This window comes from Suncus etruscus, chromosome 17 (genome assembly GCF_024139225.1).
Source record: "Suncus etruscus isolate mSunEtr1 chromosome 17, mSunEtr1.pri.cur, whole genome shotgun sequence".
In the NCBI taxonomy this organism is placed as follows: Eukaryota; Metazoa; Chordata; class Mammalia; order Eulipotyphla; family Soricidae; genus Suncus; species Suncus etruscus.
In genome coordinates, this window is record NC_064864.1 from 67,499,150 (window position 1) to 67,525,510 (window position 26,361).

General features: G+C 52.8%; 1 protein-coding gene across 9 annotated transcripts in view; it reads left to right on the plus strand.

The window, feature by feature from the left end:
- The window catches only part of TACC2 (transforming acidic coiled-coil containing protein 2), a 46,166-nt gene that overhangs the window by 13,960 nt on the left and 5,845 nt on the right, over nt 1-26,361 (plus strand). For 2 of the 9 annotated variants that reach the window (XR_007490692.1, XM_049764415.1), the window contains exons 2-13: nt 2,942-3,087; nt 4,986-6,288; nt 7,714-7,749; nt 10,067-10,127; nt 11,848-12,103; nt 15,056-15,107; nt 16,218-16,346; nt 17,269-17,434; nt 18,451-18,591; nt 23,214-23,357; nt 24,213-24,289; nt 25,178-25,221. Coding sequence is in view for 8 of the 9 variants with exons in the window: in XM_049764415.1 (XP_049620372.1) it covers nt 2,942-3,087; nt 4,986-6,288; nt 7,714-7,749; nt 10,067-10,127; nt 11,848-12,103; nt 15,056-15,107; nt 16,218-16,346; nt 17,269-17,434; nt 18,451-18,591; nt 23,214-23,357; nt 24,213-24,289; nt 25,178-25,221 (2,555 nt within the window). In the remaining variant the exon portion in view is untranslated. Of the gene's footprint in view, nt 1-2,941; nt 3,088-4,985; nt 6,289-7,713; nt 7,750-10,066; nt 10,128-11,847; nt 12,104-15,055; nt 15,108-16,217; nt 16,347-17,268; nt 17,435-18,450; nt 18,592-19,358; nt 19,452-23,213; nt 23,358-24,212; nt 24,290-25,177; nt 25,222-26,361 lie in introns of all 9 variants that reach the window. The other 7 variants (XM_049764418.1, XM_049764421.1, XM_049764420.1 and 4 more) reach the window with 7 other exon arrangements.

Consider the following 26,361-nt stretch of genomic DNA (forward strand, 5'->3'; position numbering starts at 1 on the left):
CTATAAGCCACAGCTTGGAGCTTGTGAGCTTTTGAGCTTGTTGCTCTGCACTGCTCACATGCCCCTGAGCCTGGGTCCTGCAGCTCTGCCCTCTGGTGGCATTCTTAGTGCCACCACAGTTGGATTTGCTGACCCCCACAATAATAGCAAGAGGGGAGGAAAGTGGGGGAAGATAGACAACTGGTTACAGGGGTCTGTAGTGTCTGAGTTTTATTCTCCCAAGTGTCTGGTCAAACCTGAGGATGTCACCCCTTAAAGGTATTTGTGGTATCTCTGTTCAGAGACACCCAGGCTTTATACTCATGCAGTCACAGGTGTATACATTTTTATGATTGCATGCTATTAGCTCTATTATGGTTAAGGGCATTATTAGGTCATTATTGTAGGTGCTGATTCGCTTTTGTTTTGTTACCATAGTTCTTAGATGTTTACACACACATGCAATTCATCCAAATGACAAAAGGGGGTATGTAAGCTCTCATGATAGAAGCCTGCAAGTCGGGCCCGGAGAGATAGCACAGCGGCGTTTGCCTTGCAAGCAGCCGATCCAGGACCAAAGGTGGTTGGTTCGAATCCCGGTGTCCCATATGGTCCCCCGTGCCTGCCAGGAGCTATTTCTGAGTAGACTGAGTAGACAGCTAGGAGTAACCCCTGAGCACTGCCGGGTGTGACTCAAAAACCAAAAAAAAAAAAAAAAAAAAAAAAAAAGAAGCCTGCAAGTCGAATCCATGGGTCAGATGGAAGTTCTCTTGATAGGTGTCGAGACGTCTCCAAACCCATTTCTAGAGAGGCTGATCCAAGCAAGCTACAGTCCCCAAAGGGAATGAAAGTATGAAAATTCCGTTTGATTTTTCAGCCAAACCATTCTCCCTGCTGTGAGCTGAGGGCTCCTTGGTGTTTTGATTTGCCTTTCAGGCAGGGCCTTTTGGAAACTACAGAGCAGAGCGGTGTCCAGATGGGCCTCGTTCGGTGCCTGATTCATGTTTGTCATGGATTGCTTGTCCACTGCTTTCCATGCTAGAAAATGAGGGGACCAGATTCAGTTTCTGCCATGCAATATGCTTTCTTTATTGTGAAAACATCATTTGCATATTCCTGTATCTGCATATTTTATTTCATATATTTGCATATTTACTCACATAGCAAATGCATTAGTGTCTCCTGGTAAATAAATTTCCTTTTTTCTGAAGCCCCCCTCCAACTCTCAGAGGTCTATTTTGCTTTCTGATTCCACTTTAGAGCAAATCCATTTTCTTTCCTTTGGAAAGCGCGCCTTCCCCCTCCCCCACATGTTCCTCATCCTTTAGCTTTTCTGTAGGAGGAAACACTAAAAGGAAAACCCAGCAGCAGCTGGGAACTGCCTTTCTGTGTGGGGACTCTGAAATGGGGCTTTATTTATAGGGGCCTTCTCTTTGTAAGGGGACTCAAAATTCCCTGCTCATGGAAATGTTTTGAGCCCCTGGAGAAACTCGGTAAGGAAAGAACTCTTTAAAAAGACTGCCACCCTTGGGGCCTGAGCAATAGCACAGTGCTCGGGAGGGCATTTACCTTGCACACAGCTGACCTGGGTTTGGTTTAAGGCCAGAAGTGATTGCTGATTGCAGAGCCAGGAGTAACCCTGAGTTGATAGTCAATAGGCAGAGGCCCAAAAGGATGTTGGGTTATTCCCCTGCAGAGGGAAGAGGGTCTCCTGGGAGCAGATGTGGCTGGCCAGGCAGCTGCAGTAAGAGTGACCTCATTAGGACCAAGGGGCATATTTGCCTTGCACACCTACAATCCAGGAGGTTCCATCAAAGGTGCTCAACGGAGATTCCTGTTTATTTCTCTGAGCCCCGGAGGGCTTAGTGGCTGATCAAGGGTGTAGGGTGGCATGGGGAGGGGAGCGATTAGGAATCACTGGCATGGATCAATAAGTCTCACAAACAAGCCATGGAAATGGGGGCCGGTGAGGTGGCGCTAGAGGTAAGATGTCTGCCTTGCAAGCACTAGCCAAGGAAGGACCAAGGTTCAATCCCCCGGCGTCCCATATGGTCCCCCCAAGCCAGGGGCAATTTCTGAGCGCTTAGCCAGGAGTAACCCCAGAGCATCAAACAGGTGTGGCGCAAAAAAAACAAAACAAAACAAAACAAAAAAAACAAGCCATGGAAATGGGCTCAGAGTTGATGTTGGAGGAACTTCAATAGTGAACCTCTAGGTTTCAGGGTTCCCCCTACTTCTCCACAGTGGGCGTGGGATCTGCAGACAATATTTCCCTCTATCATGGGCACAGGGCCTCTCTCCTCCAGTGATGTGAGCTTATCTTCAACTCTCTGGGAGAGGATCTGGGAAAGCAGCTAATCCTGAAGACTGACGTCCCGTGAGGGGGTGTTGCCTTCGGCCATCTGTCCATCTGTCTGTCCACTCACTCACTCTTTTGCTGATGTTCATGCCTTCTAATATTGTGTAAGAGGCCACGACTGAGATTGACTGTCCTTTGGGCCTTTGGAGGAGATCTGAAAAGGAGCTAGAATTAATGTGACTAGGGAAAAAAATACAGAATCTGGAGCGATGTGCTGAGGCAGGTGTGGTTTCAGGGACACCTGTGGTCCCTGTAGGTGTGTCAGAACCACATCCATGAGTGTTCCTTGGGGCCAGAGAGAAAGTACAGTGGATAGGATGCTGCCTTGCATGTTGACTACCGGGGTTCGATCCCCAATACTGTGGTCTCTGGGCACAGAGCCAGGAGTGAGCTCTAAGCACTGCTGGGTATGATCTACCATAAAACCAAAACTCAAAACATTCCTTGGAACCTGGTTGCTGCCAACCACCAGCCACAAGAGGGCATTGTGCTGGGTGTGGAACTGGGGGTAGGTTGGGGCCTGGTGACTTCCCGGAGACCCCTCACTCCCACAGGCCCTACTGGGAGCTGCCTAACCCTGTGCCTCTCCCCTCTCACCACCAGGAGTTCTGACTCAGAAGAAGCCTTTGAGACCCCAGAGTCCACGACCCCCGTCAAAGCCCCGCCTGCCCCACCCCCGCCACCTCCCGAGGTCGTCCCAGAGCCCGAGGTCAGCGCCCAGCCAGCCCCAGAGGAACCAGGTAACCAGGGTGAGTAACCCAGCTGCCAGCCGGTCCCCAGCTCTCTCCCTGCAGGCCAGTGGGAGGCTCGCTTCACTGTTTAGAGAAGGCTTGGGGGGCTCCTTAAACCTCTCAGGGGCTTGCTGGCCCTTGAGGTCTCTCTGTTAGAGGTCAGAGGCCAACATGGACCCCTCAGTATCTGGAGTAAGAACCGCAGTGACTCTGTGGTCTCATGGTCGTGGACTTGGGGTCCAGGATCCTGAGGAACCTGGCAGAAGAGAGAGTGACAGTCAGTGAGTCTGTCCCTTCTCATCTGCCATGTCCCATTTCTCCCCACGGTGGCACTCAGATAGCACCTCTGTACCTCCCTAAGATGGTGGTGGACAGCAGGGGGGGTGGATGGTGAAGGGGGCAGTGGGAGGGAACCTGGTACATGCCCTGGATCCAGCAGGCAGAAAGGTGGACAGAAGGACAGAGAGGTAGATGGAGGGACAGAAGATTGGGACAGAAGGATGGAGGAACAGAGGGATGAGATGGGAAGATGAAGGGACAGAGGAATTGGATGGATGGACGTTGAGGCGGATGGAGGTGCAGGTCAAAGGGACAGAGGGGCAAATGGAGGGATGGAGAAACAGTGAGATGGATAGAAGGGCAGGATTAAGGGGTGGATGGAGGGATGGGCCACTTTCAGGGACTGCGGATGCCAGAGCTGTGTCTATCATGTGCACTTGCTCACTGTCCCCTGGCAGCAGTCTCCCCTCACTTCTGCTGGGGACTTAGTGTAGCAGCAGCTCTGGCCTCCCATGAGGAGGCTTTTACTTGATTTGAAGCTGCAGAAGCCAGAGGGACCATTGAGGTTCCTCAGAAAGTAACTTCTTTCTCCTCACCCTGGTGCTCAAGGCTGACTCCTGGCTTTGCACTCAGGGATCATTCATGGCAGTGTTTGGGGCCCTATGTGGTGCTGGGGATCAAACCTGAGTTGGCCACATGCAAGACAAACGCTCTCCCCGTTGTCTTGTATCTCTGGCTTCTATTTCTTATTACTTGCTGGTTTACTCCAGTCCTACCCAAGGTGGTATTCTGTCCCACTGGGGTACTGGAACAATCTAGGAGTCAGTAATAGCCTGGGGTGCCACTGGGGAGCACTCTATTCACATCCTAAAGAAGATGGATTTTGTCTTTGAAAAGGACAAAAAAGCAGATGGTCCAGGTAAGTTTGGGGTCTCTTGTCAGTTCTGGGGTACAAGTGAGAATTTCAAGTGGCGAGGATTTGGGCCTTTTGTTCTTTGCTGAACCCCCAAACCCCCCACCCCCATGACCTGGCACTGTTTTTTTACATTTTTAGTTCACAACTTGCCGTGCTCAGGGCTTACTCTTGTGTCTGCACTCAGGAATCACTCCTATCGGTGTTCAGGGGACTTTATGGGATGCAGGAGATTGAATCCTCCTCACTGGGCCAATGCTCCAGCCCCTGGCACATGGCTTTTGATGTTTTTTTTTTTTTTTTTTGCTTGTTTATAGTCCATACCCAGCAGTTCTCAGGGGTTATTCCTGGCTCTGCACTCAGATATCACTCCTGGCAGGCTTGGGGGACCCTATGAGATGCCAGGGATCAAACCTGGGTTTGTCCCTGGTCGGCCACATGCAAGGCAAATGCCTTACACACAGTGCTATTGCTTCAGCCCCTGGCACGTGACTTTTGGCGGGAAACCCACATGAACTGGTCCTTCCATCACCCCATTTTCAGTTGAGAGGGAACAGGGGTGATTCCCTGTTGGGTCTACAACTAAGGATGGCCAGGTGAAGGTATGCCAATGGCGCCTTGTGTGTGTGTGTGTGTGTGTGGTCCCCTGGTAAAGGGGTCATTGCCTGACCTAGCATGTGTCCTTTTGTGGCCCTGTGTGACAGTTCTCTCTCCACATCCCCAGGATGCTGTGCTGAGCCTGTACCACCTGCCCCTGCTACTGACAGTCCCCGGTGTGGCTCTGTAGAAAGCAGCCCGTTCCGGCCCCCAGCCCACTCCTTCTCTGCCGTCTTCGATGAGGACAAGCCCATAGCCAGCAGCGGCGCCTACAACCTGGACTTCGACAGCATTGAGCTGGTGGATGATTTGCAGGCCTCGGAGCCCAAGAACCAGGAATGCCCTGCAGGCGCACGGAGAAAGTCCTCTGAGTCGGTGCCTGTAGCTAAGGCTGCCTTGTCCCGTTCGCTCAGCCTGCAAGCTGGCGACTTCGATGGTGCTTCTTCGAGCTTGGCCAGTGCCGAGGCCCCGGCCCCAGAGACCCCAAGCACCGGCACCCTGAAGCGAACTAAAAAGCCGAGGCCACCATCCCTCAAAAAGAAACCTGCCGCCAGGAAGCTCGCAGACAGTCCCCCACTGAAGGAGACCCCGCAAACGCCCTCCGAGGGGATCCCAGCCCTTGAGCAGGAGGAGAGTCTGGCCCCGACAGACACGGAACCTGCGGGAACCGAAGGGTCCGAGTCAGCCTTCTTGGAAGAGGTCGTAGCCCCAGAACCCCCAGCCGTGCCCTCAACCGCCTGCCCTCAGGACTCGGGGGACGCGAGGGAGGCTGCCCCCTCTCCTTCTGGTGGTGGTCGGGTGCAGAACTCACCCCCCGTGGGCAGGAAGCCTCCCCCTCCAGCCACTGCACCCGAGACCCAAGCAGAGACCCCAGCAGAGAGTGGGGATCACGAGGACACCCCGGCCAAAGGCCTCTCCGTGAGGCTGGAGTTTGACTATTCCGAGGACAAGGGGAGTTGGGACACATCACAGGAAAGCCCCCTGCCTGCCAAAAAACTTGGCAAGAAGCCGGTTGCCAAAATGCCCCTGCGGAGGCCGAAGCCCAAGACTGCGGCACCTGTGCCCGCAGCGGAGAAGGTGGAGGTGGCGCCCGCCTCACCCAGCCACTCCCCCATAGACCCTGGAGACATCCCCTTGGCCAAAGGTACTTACACCTTTGACATCGACAAATGGGACGACCCCAACTTTAACCCTTTTTCTTCCACCTCGAAAATGCAGGAGTCCCCCAAACTACCCCAACAGCCCTACGGCTTTGGCCCCGACACCGTGGACGAGGCCGCCGAGTCTGGCCAGCCGCCCCTTAAGCCCCCTAGCTCGCCCCCGAAGTCCCCAGCTTCCTTTGAGATCCCGGCAAGCAGCGGGGATGCCAACGGCATGGATGGGGACGGGCCGAGCAAGCCAGCCAAGAAGAAGAAGGCGCCCCTGAAGACGTAAGTTCCAGGGTGTGGGGCGCCAGAGGGAGGCGGGCTGTGTGCTCACCCCGACACGAAGAGGCCTGCACCCCACCTGCCTTGGCTGTCCTGGCCCCTTGTGTTGGCAGACTGGACAGCCCCTGCTTCCTCTCTGTCTCGAACCCTCAGTCTCTGCCTCAGTCAGTCCGTGGTCAGTGTCTTCTTACCAGCTCTTACTGACTGAACCCATACCCGCATGCTGTAGCCCCCCATTTATGTGACTTTCACCTCTATTCCGGGGACCCATGGCAGAGGGTACAGGGACCCTCTCATTGAGGAAATGCTCATCCCACTGTCCCTTCCGGTGGAAGCATGAATGAGCACCAATCAAGGGTATGGGAGCCCCAATTTGAGCAGGCACACCCCACCTTCTAGCTGACCCAGGAGCTGGGAGGATCCTCAGGCAAGATTCACACCTGTGCATTATTGGGGTGCTAGTCTCAAAGTGCAGGCTCTCTAGGGAGGGAACTCTTCCTACTGCCCAGACATCTCAAGAAACATTCCTTGCTCTCCAGCCCTTTCTCTAGTGGCCTCTGCCCCTGTGAGTCCAGAGCCCTCTACAGGCCTGGGAGGTTATGTCAGGAGTTGGGGCAAGTTCATGGCCTGGTTCCTGACTGTTCTCTCTCCGGGACCCACCCTCAGACCCTACTCCAACCTGGGACCCTCTTCTGAATTCCAGCTCTTCCCTTTGCACTCATGTCAAACAAATCAGGGCTGAGCAAGACTTTGTGGTCTATTGTAGGCTTTGGGGTGATTCAGTGGACCAGGATGGCACTGCAGAGGGACAGCTTCTTTCTGCCATTGTAGGCCTCTCAAAGCTTTCCCAGAGAAGAGTCTGAACGGGGGTGTTCGTGGTGGAATTGGGCCTGTCTCAATCTGTGGGGTGCAGGGAACAGTCCTGGCCCAATGTGCAGACCCCATATATCAACCCCTTGGATCGCCTTTCTGAGACATCTCAGCAGGGGTTACAGGGAGCTTAGTTCCAAGCCTGGAATTGCCAAGTCTGCCAGCCCAGACCCAAGCCTAGAAGCTCCATCTAAGGCTGAAAACCAAGTTGAGGGGGGGGGGGGGGTGTCCACTTCCTTCAAAGGATGCTTCTTCTCCCCTGTCCCAGCTAGCATGACTGGGGTCCCCTTTTTTCCACATCACCTGTAGCTCAGGTGACGCTGGCTGCAATGTCTGACGGGATTGAGGAACAGAGAGGGCAGCTACTTCTCTGACCCCTGACCTCTGACCCTGAATATGGGAGTCACATAGGCCTTGAATTGGGCGGGTTCACAGATGCAGCTTCCATTAGTGACTTCTGAATCTGGGAGTCACATAGGCCTTGAATTGGGCGGGTTCACAGATGCAGCTTCCATCAGTGGCTTCTGTCTGTCTGTCTCTCTTTGTCTTCTGTCGTAGGATGGTTGAAGATGTGATGTCTGTGTGTTCTCTGTTGTAAGTAAAGTCAATGCACTTGCTTGGCCCCTTCTCCCCTCCATATCCCCAGCCTCCATAGTTCTGCCTCCTGGGTGCTTTTCATCTCCTCCACCCCCTTGGCTGCTGGCACCTGCTTCTTTGGTTCTGTGGTCTATCCCTTGGTGATGAGCGCTGTGACCCTGCTTGTCTATGGAGCCTGCTTCTGCCTGCTGGTTGCGAGTTCAGCTTCTCTTCCCTTACATCTTGGCTGTCTATCCATACCTGAGACCCTGGTTTGGGCTCCCTTTCATCCTGACCCTCCCTTCTCCTGGAACCCACTGGCTATCACCCCCCATGACGCCTCATGCTAAAATCTCTCGCAGACAGAGCCCAAGCAGTCCCAGACTGACCTGATTCTGGTCACCGCTGTCATGTACTTTGGGACCAAGTGGATCAAAGCCTGGGAAAAATACCTGCCACGCAGGGACAGTTCAGGACTGTGTGAGCCAGTGTCGCCCTTACAGAGCCTGGGACCAACTAGGTGCTGGCATTTGGGGGAGTACAAGGGGCTGTGGTCCTGTTAAGTGTGGTTGGAGCAGAGCATATCTCCCTGGGCCTCAGCTGGTACGGTTCTGGGACATCTCCACAGGGTGCCACTTTTTTTTTTTTTTTTTTTGGGTCACACCCGGCGGTGCTCAGAGGTTACTCCTGGCTGTCTGCTCAGAAATAGCTCCTGGCAGGCACAGGGGACCCTATGGGACACCGGGATTTGAACCAACCACCTTTGGTCCTGGATCGGCTGCTTGCAAGGCAAACACTGCTGTGCTATCTCTCCGGGCCCACAGGGTGCCACTTTTACAGAGCTGCCTGTTCTTGCCTGTTTATGGATCTCAGCTGCCCCAGAAGCTGTTCCTGGCTATTACATACCCGCTAAGCTCCATGTCTATGTGCATGATGAATAATAATATGTACATGTTTCCCACAACCACTGTGTGGTGGATGATGCAACCTTCTGCCCCCAGCCCTGCCACTGAGTTTTATTTGTGGGAAGTCAATTGCCGAGTTCCCAATTGCCCAGCCGATGCCTTAGAGCAGTGGTCCTCAAACTTTTTAAATGTTCACTGTCCCTCAGTTCGTTGGAGGGCTGGACTATAGTAAAAACAAAAACTATAAACAAATTCCTGTGCACACTGCATATATCTTATTTTGAAGTGAAGAAACAAAACGGGAACAAATACAATATTTGACCTGTGGGCCATAATTTGAAGACCACTGCACATGGCTGTGGTGGTCTCAAGTCAGGGATTCCCCCTCCCCCCCCCACAAGCCTAGGTTTTTGTGGGGGTAGGAGCCAGGTTAAAAGGTCAGCAGGTCCCGGCAGGGTTCTTTTATATTTTTGGGTCACATCCGGCAGCACTCAGGGGTTATTCCTGGCTCTATGCTCAGAAATCGCTCCTGGCAGGCTCGGGGGACCATATGGGATGCCGGGATACAAACCACCATCCTTCTGCATGCAAGGCAAATACCCTACCTCCATGCTATGTCTCCGGCCCCCCCAGCAGGGTTCTAAGACCCTCTCTGTCCTCTGCTCAGTCTGCGGCCTCCATGGCCGGATGTCACCCTCCCCTCCCAGTTTCTTGGACAAAGAAGAAGGAAAAGACTGGACATGAACAGGGCTGTCCACCTGGGTAGGGAAAAGACAAGATAGAGGAATCACCTCCCTGGAGGTGCCTTTCTCCAAAGAGACATTTTAGGCCTGAGAGATAGGACAGGGATTAAGGCGCTTGCCTTGCATGCAGCCAATCCTGGCTCAGTCCCAAGCACTGCCTATGGTTTATAAGATCCCTCTGGGGGTTACCCCTGAACACAGATACAGGAAGCAACCCCAGAGCACCACCAGGTGTGACCCAACAGTGTCTCCCCTCCAAATAATAAAAATAAAATAAAAACACTAACAGTGGTGCTACATGGTTCTTTTTGCCATAGTTTTAGCTTATCGCCCCACCGCCACACCCCCAGATAGTTTGAAGTCTAAATCGGATGAAGCAGGTCTTAATGAAGTTCAGGGCTCCCACTTAGCAGTCTAGAACTATCTCCCTGCATCTGTGAGACTCCTGCTATTGGCAGAGGCTGCTGGGGTCAGGTCTGAGGGGATCCTATTTGCTTCCCTTTCCCCACATCACCTCGGTGGGTTCTGACCTTCCACCTTCAGACCACGGGGCTCAATGGATCCTGCTTTTTTGGATCAGTTTATCAGTTGGCATCTCTGTGAGGGCTTCCTGCAGGCTGCTCTGGAAAGTTCTGGAAAAAGTTCTCTACCTGTTGGTTGTATTCACACTTTCTGTTTTTCTTCCAGTGACACATTTAGGGTGAAAAAGTCGCCAAAACGGTCTCCTCTGTCTGACCCACCTTCTCAGGTACAGCACACTCACCTCAGGTTTCTATTGTTTCCCCCTCTGGAGGCAGGGTGCTCCCTCTCTGCCCTGTCTCCATCTTCCTCTTCACCCACGGAGGGTCTCTCAGTGTTTGCCCCTCATGCATGGAAACCACGGTGCCTCCCCCAACCCCCAACATGGGCCAATGGGGCCCGTGGCTCTGTCCAATTGTGAGCTCTGGCCATTGGTGAGACTGACCCATCTCTATTCCACAATCCATGTTCGCCCAGTGAGGCAGGGGAGAGGGCAGAGCACTCGAGGTGACTCTTCATCACCCCAAGATAGCATTAGCTAGCCCTTTGGCACTTTCCTCATCCATGCTAGCTCATTCAGGAAAGCAGATGGGCTCTGTCGCCCTGAGGCCTGAGCACAGCTAGGCATCCCTGGCCCAGGTGAGGACTCAAGAAAGGGGCCCCTACTTTTCTGTCACAGACCCAGAATGTCCTGTCAGGGGCCCCATTCTATGGAAAAGGAGCTGAGCACTTTTCCTGGACCCCCAGGACAGGCCGAGGGTGTGAAGGCCCTACCTAGTACAGCTCCTATGGGTGCCGCCATAGCTGGAGCCCCTTTTTTTTTTTTAAGTAAATACTTGAACTATAATGCACATATAAGATTCTATATTGGAAACTTATCGTTATACTCATTTTTGTCAAATAACATATTTTTTTTTTTTGGTTTTTGGGCCACACCCGGTAACGCTCAGGGGTTACTCCTGGCTATGCGCTCAGAAGTTGCTCCTGGCTTGGGGGACCATATGGGACACCGGGGGATCGAACCGCGGTCCGTCCAAGGCTAGCGCAGGCAAGGCAGGTACCTTACCTCTAGCGCCATCGCCGGGCCCTACAAAAGGCTTTCTTGACATAGATGTGCAGTATTCCAAATTACGTATTTCAGTGGCTGGAACAACCAATAGACCATTCTGCCTTTCAATAACTAACTGAAATATCTCAGTTACAGTCTTTTGGGGGTTCTGTCCTTCAGTCCACAATGAGATTCCCAATTTCTCTCCCCTTCCTGTCTCCCCCTTTAGGCTCTTTGAGAACACTCTTAGATCATAATGAACAAAATGCATATATATATATATATTTTGTTTTTTCGGGCCACACCCGTTTGATGCTCAGAGGTTACTCCTGGCTAAGTGCTCAAAATTGCCCCTGGCATGGGGGGACCATATGGGACGCTGGGGGATCGAACCACAGTCCTTCCTTGGCTAGCACTTGCAAGGCAGACACCATACCTCTAACGCCACCTCGCCGGCCCCCAAAATGCATATTTTGATACCCAGCAAAACCATTTCATTTTTTTTCTTTTGTGTTGGGGACGAGCTAGAGCTGTTTGTGAAAGTAGCTGTAGATCAATCAGCTTTGCTCCTTTTTCTCAAAACAGAAGCAAATCCTGATTTTGTTTTTTGTTTGGGGACCATAGTGGTGTGTTTGGGGATGTCTTTCAACAGTACTCAAGGGGTCCTGCAGTGCTGGGGATGGAACCCAGGTCTCCTGTCTGGCAGGCTTGTGCTCTAGTTTCATTTCCCTAAAGCCGTGGTCATCCCCTAAAATGAACCAGCAGGAAAAGATAGTCATGGGCAGGATAGGGGGTTGGAATGATACTGTTGCCTGATGTCCACTTTGAGTCGTGTCTGTCATGGTGACTGGGGCCTTGGAGAAGGGGGTGAGGTTTGAAGCAGCCTCCCTTGTCATCACAGGAACCCACGCCAGCGGGGACCCCAGAGGCACCCCCCGTCATCTCTGCCGTGGTGCATGCCACGGACGAAGAGAAACTGGCCGTCACCCACCAGAAGTGGACGTGCATGACGGTGGAGCTGGAGGCCGACAAGCAGGACTACCCACAACCCTCAGACCTGTCCACCTTTGTCAATGAGACCAAGTTCGAGTCCCCCTCGGAGGGTAAGCACCGCAGTGCTAGGGAGCTGCAGGCCGGGAGAGGCCTCTCTCAGCCAGGTAAGATGCTCAGGGCTACTGCCCAGCAGTGTTCCGCACGGCCTGAGAACCCCAGCCTGCTCGATCCTTAAGATGCCTGCGCTGCACACCCCCTGCCTACTGTAAGCACCCTTCACCCTTGGCCCTGCCCTTTGGTAGATGGTCACAGCTCCGAGGGAGCAGACTGTCAGGTCCCGAGCTCCTAGGGAGACTGTTTGTTGTCCATGGTTCCCCCTGTCTGACCCACAAATCCTAAACCAGGGCTGACTCAGGGCACCTCGCTTCATCCTGTTTGCAGCCACCACCTCCGCCTGGCTTTAGTCTCAGCATCTGGCCTGATTCTTGGCCAGAAATAAGTTCAGCTTCCGCGAGTGCAGCATGCCTGGGGCTTTGGGTGCTGATGGACTCAGTCTTCCTACGCTTCTGTACTCTGTCAGCCAAGTCCCATTCCTATTAGGAGAGTGGAAGGGAGAAGGGGATTAGAAATAGCCCGGAGCCCTTAGTCCTGCCATTCGCCCCACACCCACCTCCTGTGAGGTCTTCGACCCCACTCCAGCCCTCATTCCTGTACTTGAGCTGTTCTCTGTTCTGTTTGCTTTCTTGCAGTCACTGAGAATGGGGTGGGTGTCGAGATGAGACTGATCAAGTGTGAACACTTCTTTGCTTGGAATGAGGAACTCTTAGCTCTCTTCATGGACCTTCCACCCTCCCCTCTGGCCATTTTGGGTGCCCTGTGGTGTTACATGGGTGGGTGGAGGGAGCTGCCTGCAGGTTCAGTCTCTTCCTCTCAGAATGTGTCCCCTTCAAACTTCCTGCATTAGCCTGCACTATTGCTCTGGCTCCAAGAAAAATTGCTAATCTGTAGCCTGGTTAAGGCCTGTTAAGGGTCCTTTGGCAGTGAGGCCCTGGGGTTCTCATATTGAGGGGAAGCAGGTGAGGTTAGAGAAGTGGCTGTGAGGCTACTCAGGACTCCCTCATCAGTGCTGTGGACTGAAGCTGAGAGGGACCAGGTGCCAGGACCATAGCCATGGTGTGGGGGCCACATGGCCCCCAAGACTGCTCCTGCCACTGTCTGGAAACCCCTTGACAGCAATTGACTTCAATCCACCTCCTGGATGGTCCTTGAAAATCTCTTAATTTCTCTGAGGGAAGGGTATGGGGCAGCATCTTTGCTGTCACTCAACAGACACTTGGTTATTTATTGTCCTTTTTTGGATTTTGTTTTGTTTTCATAGTTTTCAGGAAGTTTTTTTTTGGGGGGGGGCACTGGTTGGTTTTAGTTTTAGGGCCACACTCAGTGTTGCTCAGGCCTCCTGAGTATTCCTTGTTCTGAGCTCAGGGGTCTCTCCTAGTGGTGCTGGGGGTGTAACCCAGATCAGCCACATGCGAGACCTTAACCCCAGACTCTCCAGCCCCTGCACATGCTTATCAGCTTGTCTGCTGTGCCAGGACTGTTGGAAACTCAGAGTAGATGCCCCAGGGTCTCAACTGGATGCCGAGCTAGGTCCCCAGGACAGTCCATCCTTGAGACAGATGTGGGTTTCCCTGGGAGCTCTGGAGTTTCTTTGCAACTATAAGTCTCCAGCCAGTCTGGGGCTGGAGCAATAGCACAGCCAGGAGGGCATTTGCCTTGCAAACTGCAACTGCTAACCCATTTAGATCCCCAGCATACAATAGGATCCCCCAAGCCCACCAGGGATAATTTCTGAGCCTAGCCAGGAGTATTATGTACATCCTACCCTCCAAAAAAAAACCTCTAATCCCTTTGAAATGGACATTTCCTTTACTTCTTGGATTTCCTTCACTTCTTGGTGGCTGAAACATGAACTGGCCTCAGAGATGCAGGAGCATTTTGGGAAATATTCTGGATGTCACTGAGCTTTTCCTGCGCAGACACCACAGGATAGGAACAGTGTCTGTTCTTCCGTGGCACAGGGTATGGCTTGGGGGGCTTCTCAGGCAGGACAGCATCGCACCCAGCTCTTCATGTTCCTAAGCTGTGGGAAGATTCTGTGTCACTCGTGAGATGGTCAGAGAAAACCAGCCATATGCACATGCATCACAAACATACATGCAGATGCATTCATGCCGTGTGCCAGAGCCATCTGCCAGGCACAATTCTGACAAGAAAGGGTTTTTCGGGGCCGGAGAGATAGCATGGAGGTAAGGGATTTGCCTTTCATGCAGGAGGTCATCGGTTTGAATCCCGGCGCCCCATATGGTCCCCCGTGCCTGCCAGGAGCAATTTCTGAGCCTGGAGCCAGGAATAACCCCTGAGCACTGCCGGGTGTGACCCAAAAACCACCAAAAAAAAAAAAAAAAAAAAAAGGGTTTTTCTGGAGACTGGGAATAAGAAGGGTAGGGAAGCCAGAGCCTTACAGCCAACCCCTGAACAGAGAGAGGGAACTGAAGTTGGGACCAGGGCAAAGAGTCGAGTCCAGCCAACAAGTTTTTGTAATGAAGCTGTCCAGGAAATGTAGCCAGCATCTGGGAGAAATAGCCCCCCCCCCAACCCACTTTTATAGCCAGCCCCCTGGCAATTGCCTCTCAGTCACCAGGGGATCTTTTCTAACTAATTTCTCAGCCCTTAAAGGGACAGACCCCTTTTATGGCCATCCAGGGTCTATAAGGGGTCTGTGTCACTCAAAACCATGTGCACATGGAATACATGCACAGACAACAAGCATATCACATGCATACATCACGGTCAGGCATACAGTCCACATGCCATATGCACACTGGTCTGAAGGCTCATGCTCAACACAGAGATCTGGGCCTGCCCTGACATGTTGCTGAGTTGCTCCCACTTCTGAACAGCAGGAGTTCTGGCTCCTGTGGTAGCTGGGTGGAGCCGCCCTTCCTGCCCAGATTGCAAAGCTCCAGCCAGGGGCCATTCTTGAGAAGCTCAGTGCCTCTTCTCAGCCCACTTTGCCCTTCCCTCTAGCCTCACCTCCCGTTTGGTTCCCTTTGCAGAGTTGGATTACAGAAGCGCATATGAAATCGAATATATGGAGAAGATCGGCTCCTCCTTACCTGTAAGTCCCTTGGCCTGGGCCCAGCAAGGGACAGGTTCCTCCCACGTGTGAGGCATCCTGGGGAGCTGGGACTCCCTCCTCTTCCACTTAGGGCCTAGATGTGGAGTGAGTGGGGATGACTGTGGTCCGAGAACTCACCAGAGATTACTCTGAGAAAGTAGGCAGATGGTGGTTGGATGTTTCTAGTCTGTCCACTCTTACCTGTTTTCCATTTCTTCAGTTTGCTGCTTTGGGTCACAGCAGAAGGTTGGACAAACAGCCTTTTCCCAACATTTGTTTTCTTACTTTTATGGGGAGGCATATGGGGTCCCCATTGGTACGTCTCAGCTAACTGGGCTGAAGATTCAATGCTGGGGCCTGAGAGTGCCCTTATGCCACTGCAAAGCCAAATCACCTGACCACCTTACAGTATATCGGGGTCAGGATTACAGGGGTCTTTGATCCTTGGCTGCACCCAGTGAATTCTGGGAACTGGGAACTAAACCTGGCTGGGCACATGTTGTATGTTCTAACCACTCTACTACCTGTGGGGGCTATGAGCACATGAGGCATGGTGATCCACCAAGGGTGGCAACCCCTGAGTACCCCCTTTTTATTCTCTTTGCTGGCCACAGCAGACTCTTCCCTGGTGCAATTGCCACTGGCACTGAAACCTTCAGTTCTGCACAGGCCCTTGCTGCTCCATGGCTGTCACAGTAGCAGGACTGTACCCCGGATGGTGAACACATGGCGGAACTGGGCATGGTGCCCCCACCTCTGTCTTTTTCCATCTCGATCATGGGCCCAGGGACTGTGGGTCTCTGTGTCAGGCCGCAGACTGGGCCATTCCATCTCCTGGCTCTGCTCAGGCTCAGCCCCCCAACCCCCGACTCACTCTAGCCACACTGAGTCCTCCCTTCTGTTCTCCCCTTCAATGCTCCCCTATGCTGATGCTCTCTCTGTTGGCAACACAGGCTGGAGAAAAATGCATTCTGCTCCCTGGAACTGCTTCCTCTGGAGGAGGCTCCTAGGTCCCCCCCACTCCAAAGCTGCTTATTTCTTGGGAGGGAGGGCTCTGATTTTTTTTCTCTGAGCCATGTTCTGGCCACACTGACATGTACTTGCACTCCCCAGCAGGATGACGAGGCCCCCAAGAAGCAGGCCTTGTACCTTATGTTTGATGCGTCTCAGGAGAGCCCTGTCAAGTCTCCGCCCGCCCGGATCTCTGAGTCCCCAACGCCATGTTCAGGGTGAGTCTCCTGGGAGGTGGGTCCCAGGTACTGCCCAGGTACTGCCATCCTTGTCTCCCCACCCTGGCCAGTTGCATAGATGAGCCCTGCTCATGTGACCTCTGTACCACACGTGCTACCATCTGTCCCTCAGGAGGCCACATGGCAGCACTGACAGGCTGGGGCCCCCACTGACTGCAAGTGATCTGACCAGATTTACTGACACTCTGGGCCGCAGTGTCCTGTGGGAAAGGTGAAAGTGACAAAAACAAGTGACCCTGATGGGATTTAAGGGTGATTGCATGAGGCTCTTGTTCTCACCAACTTCTCCTGTCTGTGTGGTAGACATGGGGAACCCTGTGCCCTAGAGGTGGTGGTGGTGGTGGTAGTGGTGATACTATTGAGAAGATGGTGGTGATGGAGGGATGGATGTTGGTAGAGGTGACAAGGATGATGGTCGTGTCATGGTGGTTAATGGTGGTGGTAGTAGTAGGGCTGTTAATGATGGATGGTTGCAAATGATGGTGATGGTGATGGGGAATGATGGGTGATGGTGATGATGGGGATGATGGTAGAGCAAGCATTGATGATGATGAGAACGATGCATACTTAGAGTAACGGCAATGCCCTTACTAGACCTGTGGTAAGTTTTCCATACCAGCAGCATCTCCTGGTCTTCAGAGGCTCCTTGTCTGCTCATACTGGAAACACTGGGAGACAACATCAGGCTCTGCCTTGGACACATAACCCAGTGGCTGACTCTGCTTAATTCGGAGTTTCTGCCCCTTAGTCACTTGACAGCAGCTCCTGGGATGAGCCTGGTGGTCCTGTGGCCTTCCACACCTGTTTTCAGGAGTCAGTCCTGGGCATCCAGGACCGGGAGGAGTGCCAAGACCCAGATTCACCCCACTAAGAAGGCTCAAGGTGCCTGTTGCTTCCTCAGCTCAAGTTTCGAGGAGACGGAAGCCCTGGTGAATGCGGGGGCGAAGACCCAGCAGCCCACAGCCCGACCGCTGCTCCCCGGGCAGGAGTCACCTCTGCAGGGCCCTGGGAAAGCGGCCCGGAAAGACCTGGAGGCCATGGATGACCCCTCGGAGGCCATGGAAATCGTAAGTGGGGCAGAACAGGTGGGGCGGAGTGGGGGACCCAGCACTGGGAGCCTTCACAGCTCTCCTCTCTAGCACCTTGGGCCTGGCTTGTGCCCTAGGAACCCCAGATCTCAACGAGGAGCCCCACAGCTGAAATGGGAGAGACTGAGTCTCATTGAAATCCTTAGCCTGCCTTGTGGGCTTGGACCAGGCCAGCTCAACCCTTCTCCATACACAAAAGCAGAAGACAGGGTCATTAGTTTTCTTGGGCCAGGGGGATGGTCCTCCTCTTTGGAGAGCAGGATCAAGGACCCCCTCGCTCTTCTCTGCACACCCAGATAGTCTGAAATGGGCTGAACTTTTTGGATTTCATTTCCGTCTCATTGACCTCCCTGCTAGCACCCCTGGGAGAATCTTTTCTGGACTTTAGCATGTTACTCTTTTTGGTCCATATTAGTAGCCATTCCCTTCTCTCAGGCAGCATCTGGTGCACCTATGGGGTGACTGGCAGTTGGGTTTGGAATAAATGGCACCACGTGGTACATTTGGATGGCAGGATTCTGGCCTCCCTCCCCCTCAGAGAGTCCGGGGACCTTGCATCGTTCATGCATCTTTTTGAGCTACCCAAGTCCTATTTTTACTCAAACCCATTTTCCCTTGTTCAGAAAATGCTGTTTCCCAGCCTTTAACTTCCTTTGTTGTTTGCCCCAAGAGGCATCAGATTGGTGGATCCTGTTGGACCAACGAGTGCATCTCCAGCACACTAAGATTTTTTTTCTAAATGAGTAAAATCTAAGAACATTGGTCCTGCTAAGGGATGAAGGTGTCCAGTGGTGTGGGGGTGGGGAGGACCCCAGAGCTGTCCTTTGTAAGGGGGCTGGCACGTGGGGGTGCCCCAGGATAGTCAAAGGGGGATGGAGCCGGGAGAACAGTTCTGCACCAGCTGATGCTGCCCTTAGTCTCGCCAACCAGGGTCCTCTCCTGAACCTGTCTCTGTCTATCTGTTTCTCCTCTGCTTTCCGGTGCTCTGCCTGCAGCCAGCTCCCGAGGGCTCCTTTGCCTCTGCTGACGCTCTCCTCAGCAGGCTGGCCCATCCAGCCGCGCTCTGTGGTGCACTTGACTATCTGGAACCCGACTTAGCAGAAAAGAATCCCCCAGTCTTTGCTCAGAAACTGCAGGTTTGTAGCTTCCCCTCCCCACTCAATATCCCTTCCACAATATCCCTCCGGGATCTTCGGGGAATTTGTGAGAAACCTCAGTAGAGAATGAACCATCCCCAGACACCTCAAACTCCAAAGGTTTCATACAGGGCTGCTGTGAATGTGGCCTACATAAGAGACACAGTCTGGGTGTGTGGTGGTGGAAGTGGACCATTCCTCCCTCCCTCCCTCCCAGCCATTTTTCAGAAGTTTCCAGAACCCTCAACGCAGGTTCTGGAATTTATTCATTCATGCCACCGAGCATGTTACCTCACCGTGGAGCCAAGTTATTTATGTCTTCAGTGCTCTCTTGGGGGGCCCCCAGAAGGAACATCTGGACCAGGGCTGGCGTCTGCAGCCTAAACAGTTGTCTGCTCCGAGTTTGAACTTGGCCAGCTGAAGCCCACAGCCTCCAGCTAGAAAGTTGAGAGCAAGCTTTGGCTTAGAGAGACACAGTCCTGTCCCGGGCTGTGGACGGCTAGGTGTCCTCCACACAAAGGACAGAAATCAGGAAGAAAATGAGCAGGAAAAAGTGTCTACTCCCATTAAAATCCCAAACCCCAACAGAATGGCTCCATTTTGCGGGATGGTCTCCATCCTGACAGACATTCCCAAAGAAGCAGAAATTTCTCTCCTAAGAAAATGGGGGGTGCAAAAATGTGGTAGGGCTCGCAGAGGGCCTGCCCTCACCCACTCTCGTGCTGCCCCGCTGCTCCCCATGGTCTGCCCCCATGCCCCAATCTCAGGAGGAATTAGAATTTGCTGTCATGCGGATCGAAGCCCTGAAGCTGGCCCGGCAGCTGGCCCTGGCCTCCCGTTGCCGCCAGGAACCCCCCAAGGTACCGGTTTGCCGCTGCCACATTGCTGTGTGTGACCCCGCAGCTTTGCTAACCACCGGCCGGGGTTGATGTGTGGGGTGCACCCCGTGTGATTTTTCTAGAAGGCGCAGAACCAGAGCACTGTGCTGGTGGCAGAAGGTCTTGGCTTGTGTCTGAAATCCTATCACCCCAAGAAAAAGGACCCCAGGTGCAGACATAGCAGGGGATGGAGGAGTGGAAATGGGGAAGCAGGGAAGAGTAGAAAGGAAGGCTTGAAGCTTGCCCAGTAGTTGGAAAATGGTGCAGCTAAATTGAGTCATCCAACCCTTCTTTTCCCTGCAAAAATTGTTTGCTTCTTTTAACCAGTGGCTGGTGGTTTCCCTGCAAAACTTTTTTTCCCTATGAGAAAAAGTAAATTGATGCCTCCTGCTGGCATCCCCTGTGATTGCCTTCTTGCCCCCTAACCCCCAGCTCCTGCTTCTAGATAGGGGTAATTTCCTTTCCCCGCATTGAGCTACTGATGAAGTAGCCCCTCGGGGTTCAACCAGGGCTCCCTATTGGTGGAAAGGATTGGGGGACCCACCTGTACCCCCCAAGAGCAGGTTAGCAAGGGGGTGCAGATACTGGCCAGAAGCTGATACTGTTCTCAGCAAATGCAGCCCCTCCTCACTTCACACATGATGCCCAAAGCCTCCGACATTTAGTTACAAGGCGATGGCTGAAGAGGTACAGGGGCTCTATGGCCATGGTTGGCAGTGTTGAGGTCAAGCCAAAGTTAAGGCTGCCACTGGGAAGTGGTCACCCGTCATCCTTCATTTACCATGTGAGTAGAGAACTCCAGAGTCCCATGTGGAGGCTCTTACCAGGCCTGGCACTCTGGCCTTGTCTGGCCTGGCTTGCCCCCATGCTCCATGGCCAGCCTCTCCCTGCCTCCTGGCCCTCCCTCCTCTCTATCATCACCCCAGCATGACCCAGGCAAGACTCTGGCCCTGGTCCCATGCAATGACAGCAGGTGTGAATGCAGCAAGGACAGCTGTGTGGTGTGACAGAATGACGGTGGCCCCATCCTTGCAGCGACCTTACCTGGGCTGTAGGAAGGGATGGAGATTTGGGGCCCAGGATCAAGGCAGTGGGAGCAGGCACCCGGGCTTTGTGCCTTTATGCTGCCACTGTTCTGTCTTGACTGAGTTTGTGATTTGGGGGCTCTTTGGGCCCCTCTGGAGTGAGTAGCAGGTAGGGATTGTATGAGAGAAATGGAGCTTGATCTCTCTGTGTCCTCAGCACCAGTGACAAACACAGACACCTGTGTGTCTTCGTCCAGAGCAACATGAATGTTGCTGATGGGCCTTACTGGGATTCTGTTTCTGGTGGATCCATTTCCTCTCACTAGGAACACTTTTCTCTCTTTTTTTCCCATCCCATTCTTGCTTAACTCTGGGCAGCTCAAGCGCATTGGTTTCTGTATGGTTCATATTTCATTTGCTCATTTTCTCCTGCACTTTCAGCTTGTTGGTGGCATATTAGGGTCAGGGAATCCTTTAGCCCTTTCATTAAGAATACTTTTTTCTTTTCGTTTATTTATTTTGTTTTTTGGGTTAGACCTGGAGACAGCCAGAGGCTCCTCCTGGCTCTGCACTCAAGAATCTCTCCTGACAGGCTCAGGTGACTCTATGGGATTCTGGGGATTGAACCCAGATTGGCCACATGCAAGGCAAACACCCTACTCACTGTGCTATCACTCTAGCCCCCGGAAATAATTTTTTTCATATCTGAGAAGTTAGCTGGTATATCCTGGTTCTTCTGTTTTGAAATTGTGTGTTTCTATATGTAATGTGTTGGGGGCCACCATCTCTGAGAGTGCCCTGGGGTCACTCTTGGCTTTGTGCACAGTAATCATTCCTGAGTAGGGCTCACAGATCATATGGGATGAAATTGGACCCAGGTTGGCTGTGTGTGTTGGTAAGGCTCCCATTATGCTATCACCCCACCTCCATGTTTTGTTATATTTTTTGTTTGTTTTGGGGCCACACCCAGCAGCCCTCAGGGGTTGCTCCTGGCTCTGCATTCAGAAATTGCTCCTGGAAGGCTCAGGGGACCAAATAGGATGCTGGGAATTGAACCCAGGTCAGTCCCAGGTTGGCCGAGTGCAAGGCAAATGCCCTACCACTGGCTGTACTATCACACCGGCCCCAGTCCAGCCCCATAGTTTAATATTATCAGCTAATATATTATCTAACAAAGAAACAGATAGGAACATTTGTATCCCCGCCCTTTTCAGAATTTGACTTGGATAAACTTTTGTTTTGCTTCTCTGTATTTTGTGGGAGGGGCACTCTTGGCTGTGTTCAGGGCTTCCTCCTGGCTCTGTGCTCAGGAATCACCCCTGATGGGCTCAGGCCATATGAGGTGCCGGGGATCAGAACCAGGTCAGCCACGTGCAAGGCAAACACCTTTCCACTGTACTAACACTCCACCCCTTTGGATGAACTTGGTTCTGTCTCAGCAGCAGCAGAGTGAACCCCCATGCGGGCTGGGGCTAGCTGCATCTACCCTTGTAGTCTGAAGTTGGGGTTCACTCTGGAGCTGTGGTGCTAGCAGCCTCAATTTTAGGGCAGCATTCGGGTACACCCTTGGGCTGAACAGACCATGTTCCCTTCTTGAGGGGTTTGTGTGGGGTTCAGGCCAGCAGCAATCTTCAGGCTCACATTTCTCAAGACCAAGCAGGAGTCGGGGCAGTGAATCCCCAGCCACTTGCACACTTCCTGGAGGACCCCAAAAACCACTGAATCATTCTGCATGTGTGACACTAACTGGGCCTAATCACAAGTCTCCAGTCCTCCATTCAGTCCCGCTGGGTCTCCTGAGCCCTGTCCCTTGCTCACACATTTTGCTCTCTCTGCAGCCCAGAGTCCTCTACAGGCGTCCCTGAGTGCCCCCTCTTCTCCACTGGGCTCCCAGAATCACTTTCCTTCCTTTCCTCTAAATTGTCCTGCGGAGGCCTCCACATTTGCCATCCAGCCAGGCTGGAGTCCCCCTGCGGCGATTACTGCACAGGACTGAGAGCATTGAGGCTCATGTGTTTCTGCCATTGAGACTCACAGCCACCCGCAATGTCCTAACCCTGCATCTGTCTGCTGTGCACTGGACAGGACAGGCCTTGTGTGGGGAGCATGAGGGACCCCAACTCTGTCCTCCTGGAGTCTAAAAACTTCCTCTATAGAAACCAAAGTCTGCCAGAACGCAAGCTGGGAGCTATGGGGAAGGTCCTGCAAAGGACTGAAAATCCTCTGGAGCTTGTTTGCTCACACACTGCTCTGTCTAGAACCCAGGATGTTCCTTTCCAGAAACTGCTTCCTTGCTGGTGCTGACACTAGACCACATCAAGGCCTTCAGCTCTGAGCAAACTGCATTCTTTGGTCAGAGTTAAAAGTCTCCTCTGTGCCCTGCAGTGAACTGGGGACAGTTTTAAAAACACAGTTTTTGAAGACAAGGCTGACGCAGACCTGAATTCAGCATTGCTATACCCCAGCATGTTTCAGGAGGGGAGCTGGAGGCTTGTGGCTTGGGCCCTGGCTTGTGTGTCTGATAAACAAGCCCAGTACCCAGAGGCTCTGCTTGAGAGTGTCTCTTTGCCTGTCCTGAGTCCCACAGATGCCCAGTCCCTGTCCCAATAGTCCCCCACTCCATCCAGACCGCCCTCCCTCTGTGCAAGGACATTCTTATCCCCTGCTGGCATCTGGACACTAACAACCTATTTTCTCTCTCCTTGGAACCTGCCTGCAGAGGGAAGCGGCTCACCCCACAGATGTCACCATCTCCAAAACCGCTTTGTACTCCCGCATGGGGCCCACGGAGGTGGACAAGCCCGAGGGCCTCCTCTTCCCACAACCAGATCTGGACTCGGCGCTGCACATGGCTAGGGCAGAGGTGGGTGGCTGAGAAGGGGCCTAGGAGTGATATCCCTCCCCATGGGTCTGAAGATGGGGGACACATGGCCATCTGGTGTGGGTCCTTTCTTTGAGTAAACTCCCCAGACCCTAGCATGGGTCTTTTGGTTTTTTGGTTTTTCTGGTTTGTTTTTGTTTTTGTTTTTTGGTCACACCCAGCAGCGCTCAGGGGTTACTCCTGGCTGTACACTCAGAAATCACTCCTGGCAGGTTCGGGGACCATATGGGATGATGGGATTCGAACCACCGTCCTTCTGCATGCAAAGCAAATGCCCTACCTCCATGCTATGTCTCCAGCTCCATAGCATGGGTCTTAATCTTTGGGGTCACAGTTAAATCAAGACCCACTCAGGCTTTCTCTGGTGTTGGGTAAAAGTGGGTTTTGTGGGATGGGGGGTACAGTCCCCTGCTTTGTCATTTTGGGGCCACACCTGGTTATTCCTGGAATCATTCCTGGCAGGCCTGGGGGACCATCTGGGATGCCAGAGATCAAATCCATGTTGGCTGCATGCAAGGCAAATGCCCTTCCCTCTGTGATATTGCTCTGGCCCCAGGAAGGTTTTTTTATTTGTTTGGTTTTTGTTTGGGGGCCACACTCAGTAATACTCAGGAATTACTCCTGGAGGAGTTCAGGGGTCCATATGGGACACCAGAGATTGAACTCAGGTCACCGCATACAAGGCCAGTGGCTCCCCTCTCTGCTTTTCCATTGCTCCGGCCCAGATGTAGGAAGTTTTCGCTCCTCATTTGCCCTCAACCTCCTGGCCTCATCTGTGCCTCACTCAGAGCAGAAGCTGTTTCTTGGGACTCACTTTGCTTTTCTGCCTAATGCCAGATACTCACCAAGGAGAGAGAGGTGTCCGAGTGGAAGGAGAAATATGAAGAAAGCCGGAGGGAAGTGATGGAAATGAGGTGAGTGCAGGAAGGGTAGGGCTTGCACTTGGGAGAAGTCAGAGAAGATTTCCCTGGAAGAGATGGTCTTTGGATCGGGCTTTGAGAAACAGACAAGCTGGGAGAGGTTGACATCCTGAGAAGTTAACAGAGTGGGTCAGAACAGGGTTGGGGCAGGTGGCCAGCACACACAAGGAACGCTTGTTTTTTTTGAAGTCTGTGTTCAGGTGGTGGGAAGGAAGGGAACGGAGGGGGAGGGAGGGAGGAAGCAAGGGAGGGAAAGAGGGAAGAGGGATCTTGGGCCTAAGGTGATGCAGGCTGTGAAGGTGGTAGAAGGTTCCGACCTTCCTTAGTAGGAAGGTCTGACCTTAGACAATGGGGACTTGTGAAGGTGTGACGAGAGGCGCGCACACGTATGTGTGTGTGTGTGTAAATTTACTACCTGTGATTTTTGGGATGTGTATGACTTTACCATCTGATTTTTGGGATATGTGTGAATTTACTATCTGTGATGTGGGGTGTGTGTGTGTGTGTGTGTGTGTGTGTGTGTGTGTGTGTGTGAGAGAGAGAGAGAGAGAGAGAGAGAGAGAGAGAGAGAGAGAGAGAGAGAGAGAGAGAGAGAATTTACTGTGATATTTGTATGTGAATCTACCCTCTGTTATTTTTGGGGTGTATGTGTGTGTATATGTATGGCCTTGCACTAAATAAGTAGAACAGCTTTGTGGCATGCATGGAGAGGCCTGAGGCTGGAGGTATCCCCTGCACCTGGGGCCTCTCATGAACCCTATGAGCTGTGACTTTGGGGACACAGTAGAACACTTGTGCTCAGCTCCTGCCCCAGGTACTGCCCAGGTGAACCCCTCATGGTGGGTCTAGGTCATGGCGCTGATGCACTTTCTCTTCTTGCAGGAAAATCGTGGCTGAGTACGAGAAGACCATCGCACAGATGATCGGTGGGTGACGCATTGGGGTGCCTCACAGTGGGGAGGGCTCCGCCGGGACTGAATTTGTTCACTCCTGGTGAAGTAAACGCGGGCTTGGAACGTCTGCAATATCTTCTCTCGTTAGTTAAAATAGGAATTCAAGGTTCAAGGTCTTTTTAGAGCAGCCTAGAGTGGGGAGGGAGGGGCAGCTGAGTCCAGGACTCAGGGCCAGGTTGAGGGCAGAGCAGGCAGGAGCCAATGCTGGCTGGGCAGGGGCAGGAGGCAGCTGGCCCGGCAGCCTCGAATCCCACCTTGTCCTGGGAAATGCCAGGGGTGGAAATGGCTCATGCCTCTTGGGTCTGAACTAGACAAGGAGTTTGGGATTTGATTCAACCCACACCCAACACTGCTAAATCTCTTACTCTTTGAGGCAAAGAGTCCTGGGGGTGGTGGGTGGGGTGAATTAATGTTGGGGTGCTAGCCGGGGCCTTTCAGAGTCCAAGGCTTCAGTCTGCAATGTCCCGGGATCCCCCATTTTAAGAAATGTCTTTAGGGGCCCGGAGAGATAGCACAGTGGCGTTTGCCTTGCAAGCAGCCCATCCAGGACCAAAGGTGGTTGGTTCGAATCCCGGTGTCCCATATGGTTCCCCGTGCCTGCCAGGAGCTATTTCTGAGCAGACAGCCAGGAGTAACCCCTGAGCACCACCGGGTGTGGCCCAAAAACCAAAAAAAATAAAAAAGAAAAAAGAAAGAAAGAAATATCTTTAGAAGGGTCTGAGAGAAACCCAGTCCCGGTAGAGCCCTGCCACTGTTAGGCACCCCAAGGCGTCACCTGCCAATCATCTGTTGAAGTGTTCCAGTCTGCTCTCAAGTGACTCTGTTGCCTCAGTTTCCCCTCCTCCAGCACCCCTCCTGCTATGGGCTCTTAGGAAGAGGCCAAGTTCCCCTGCACATGATCTAGAATTCAGAACAGAAATTTTGCTTCTGCTGTTCCCCATTGTTGCGAGTGAGCCCACCCCTCCCAACCCCCTGCACCCTTCCCTGACCACTGCCCTGACTCTGGTTTTGCTTTATTTTCTGTTGCTTCTTGCCCTTTGCTTGCAAAACCCAGCGGGCAGGCCTGGTAAGTAATGAACAGTCTTCACCTTGTTTGACTCCTGCCCCTTTTGA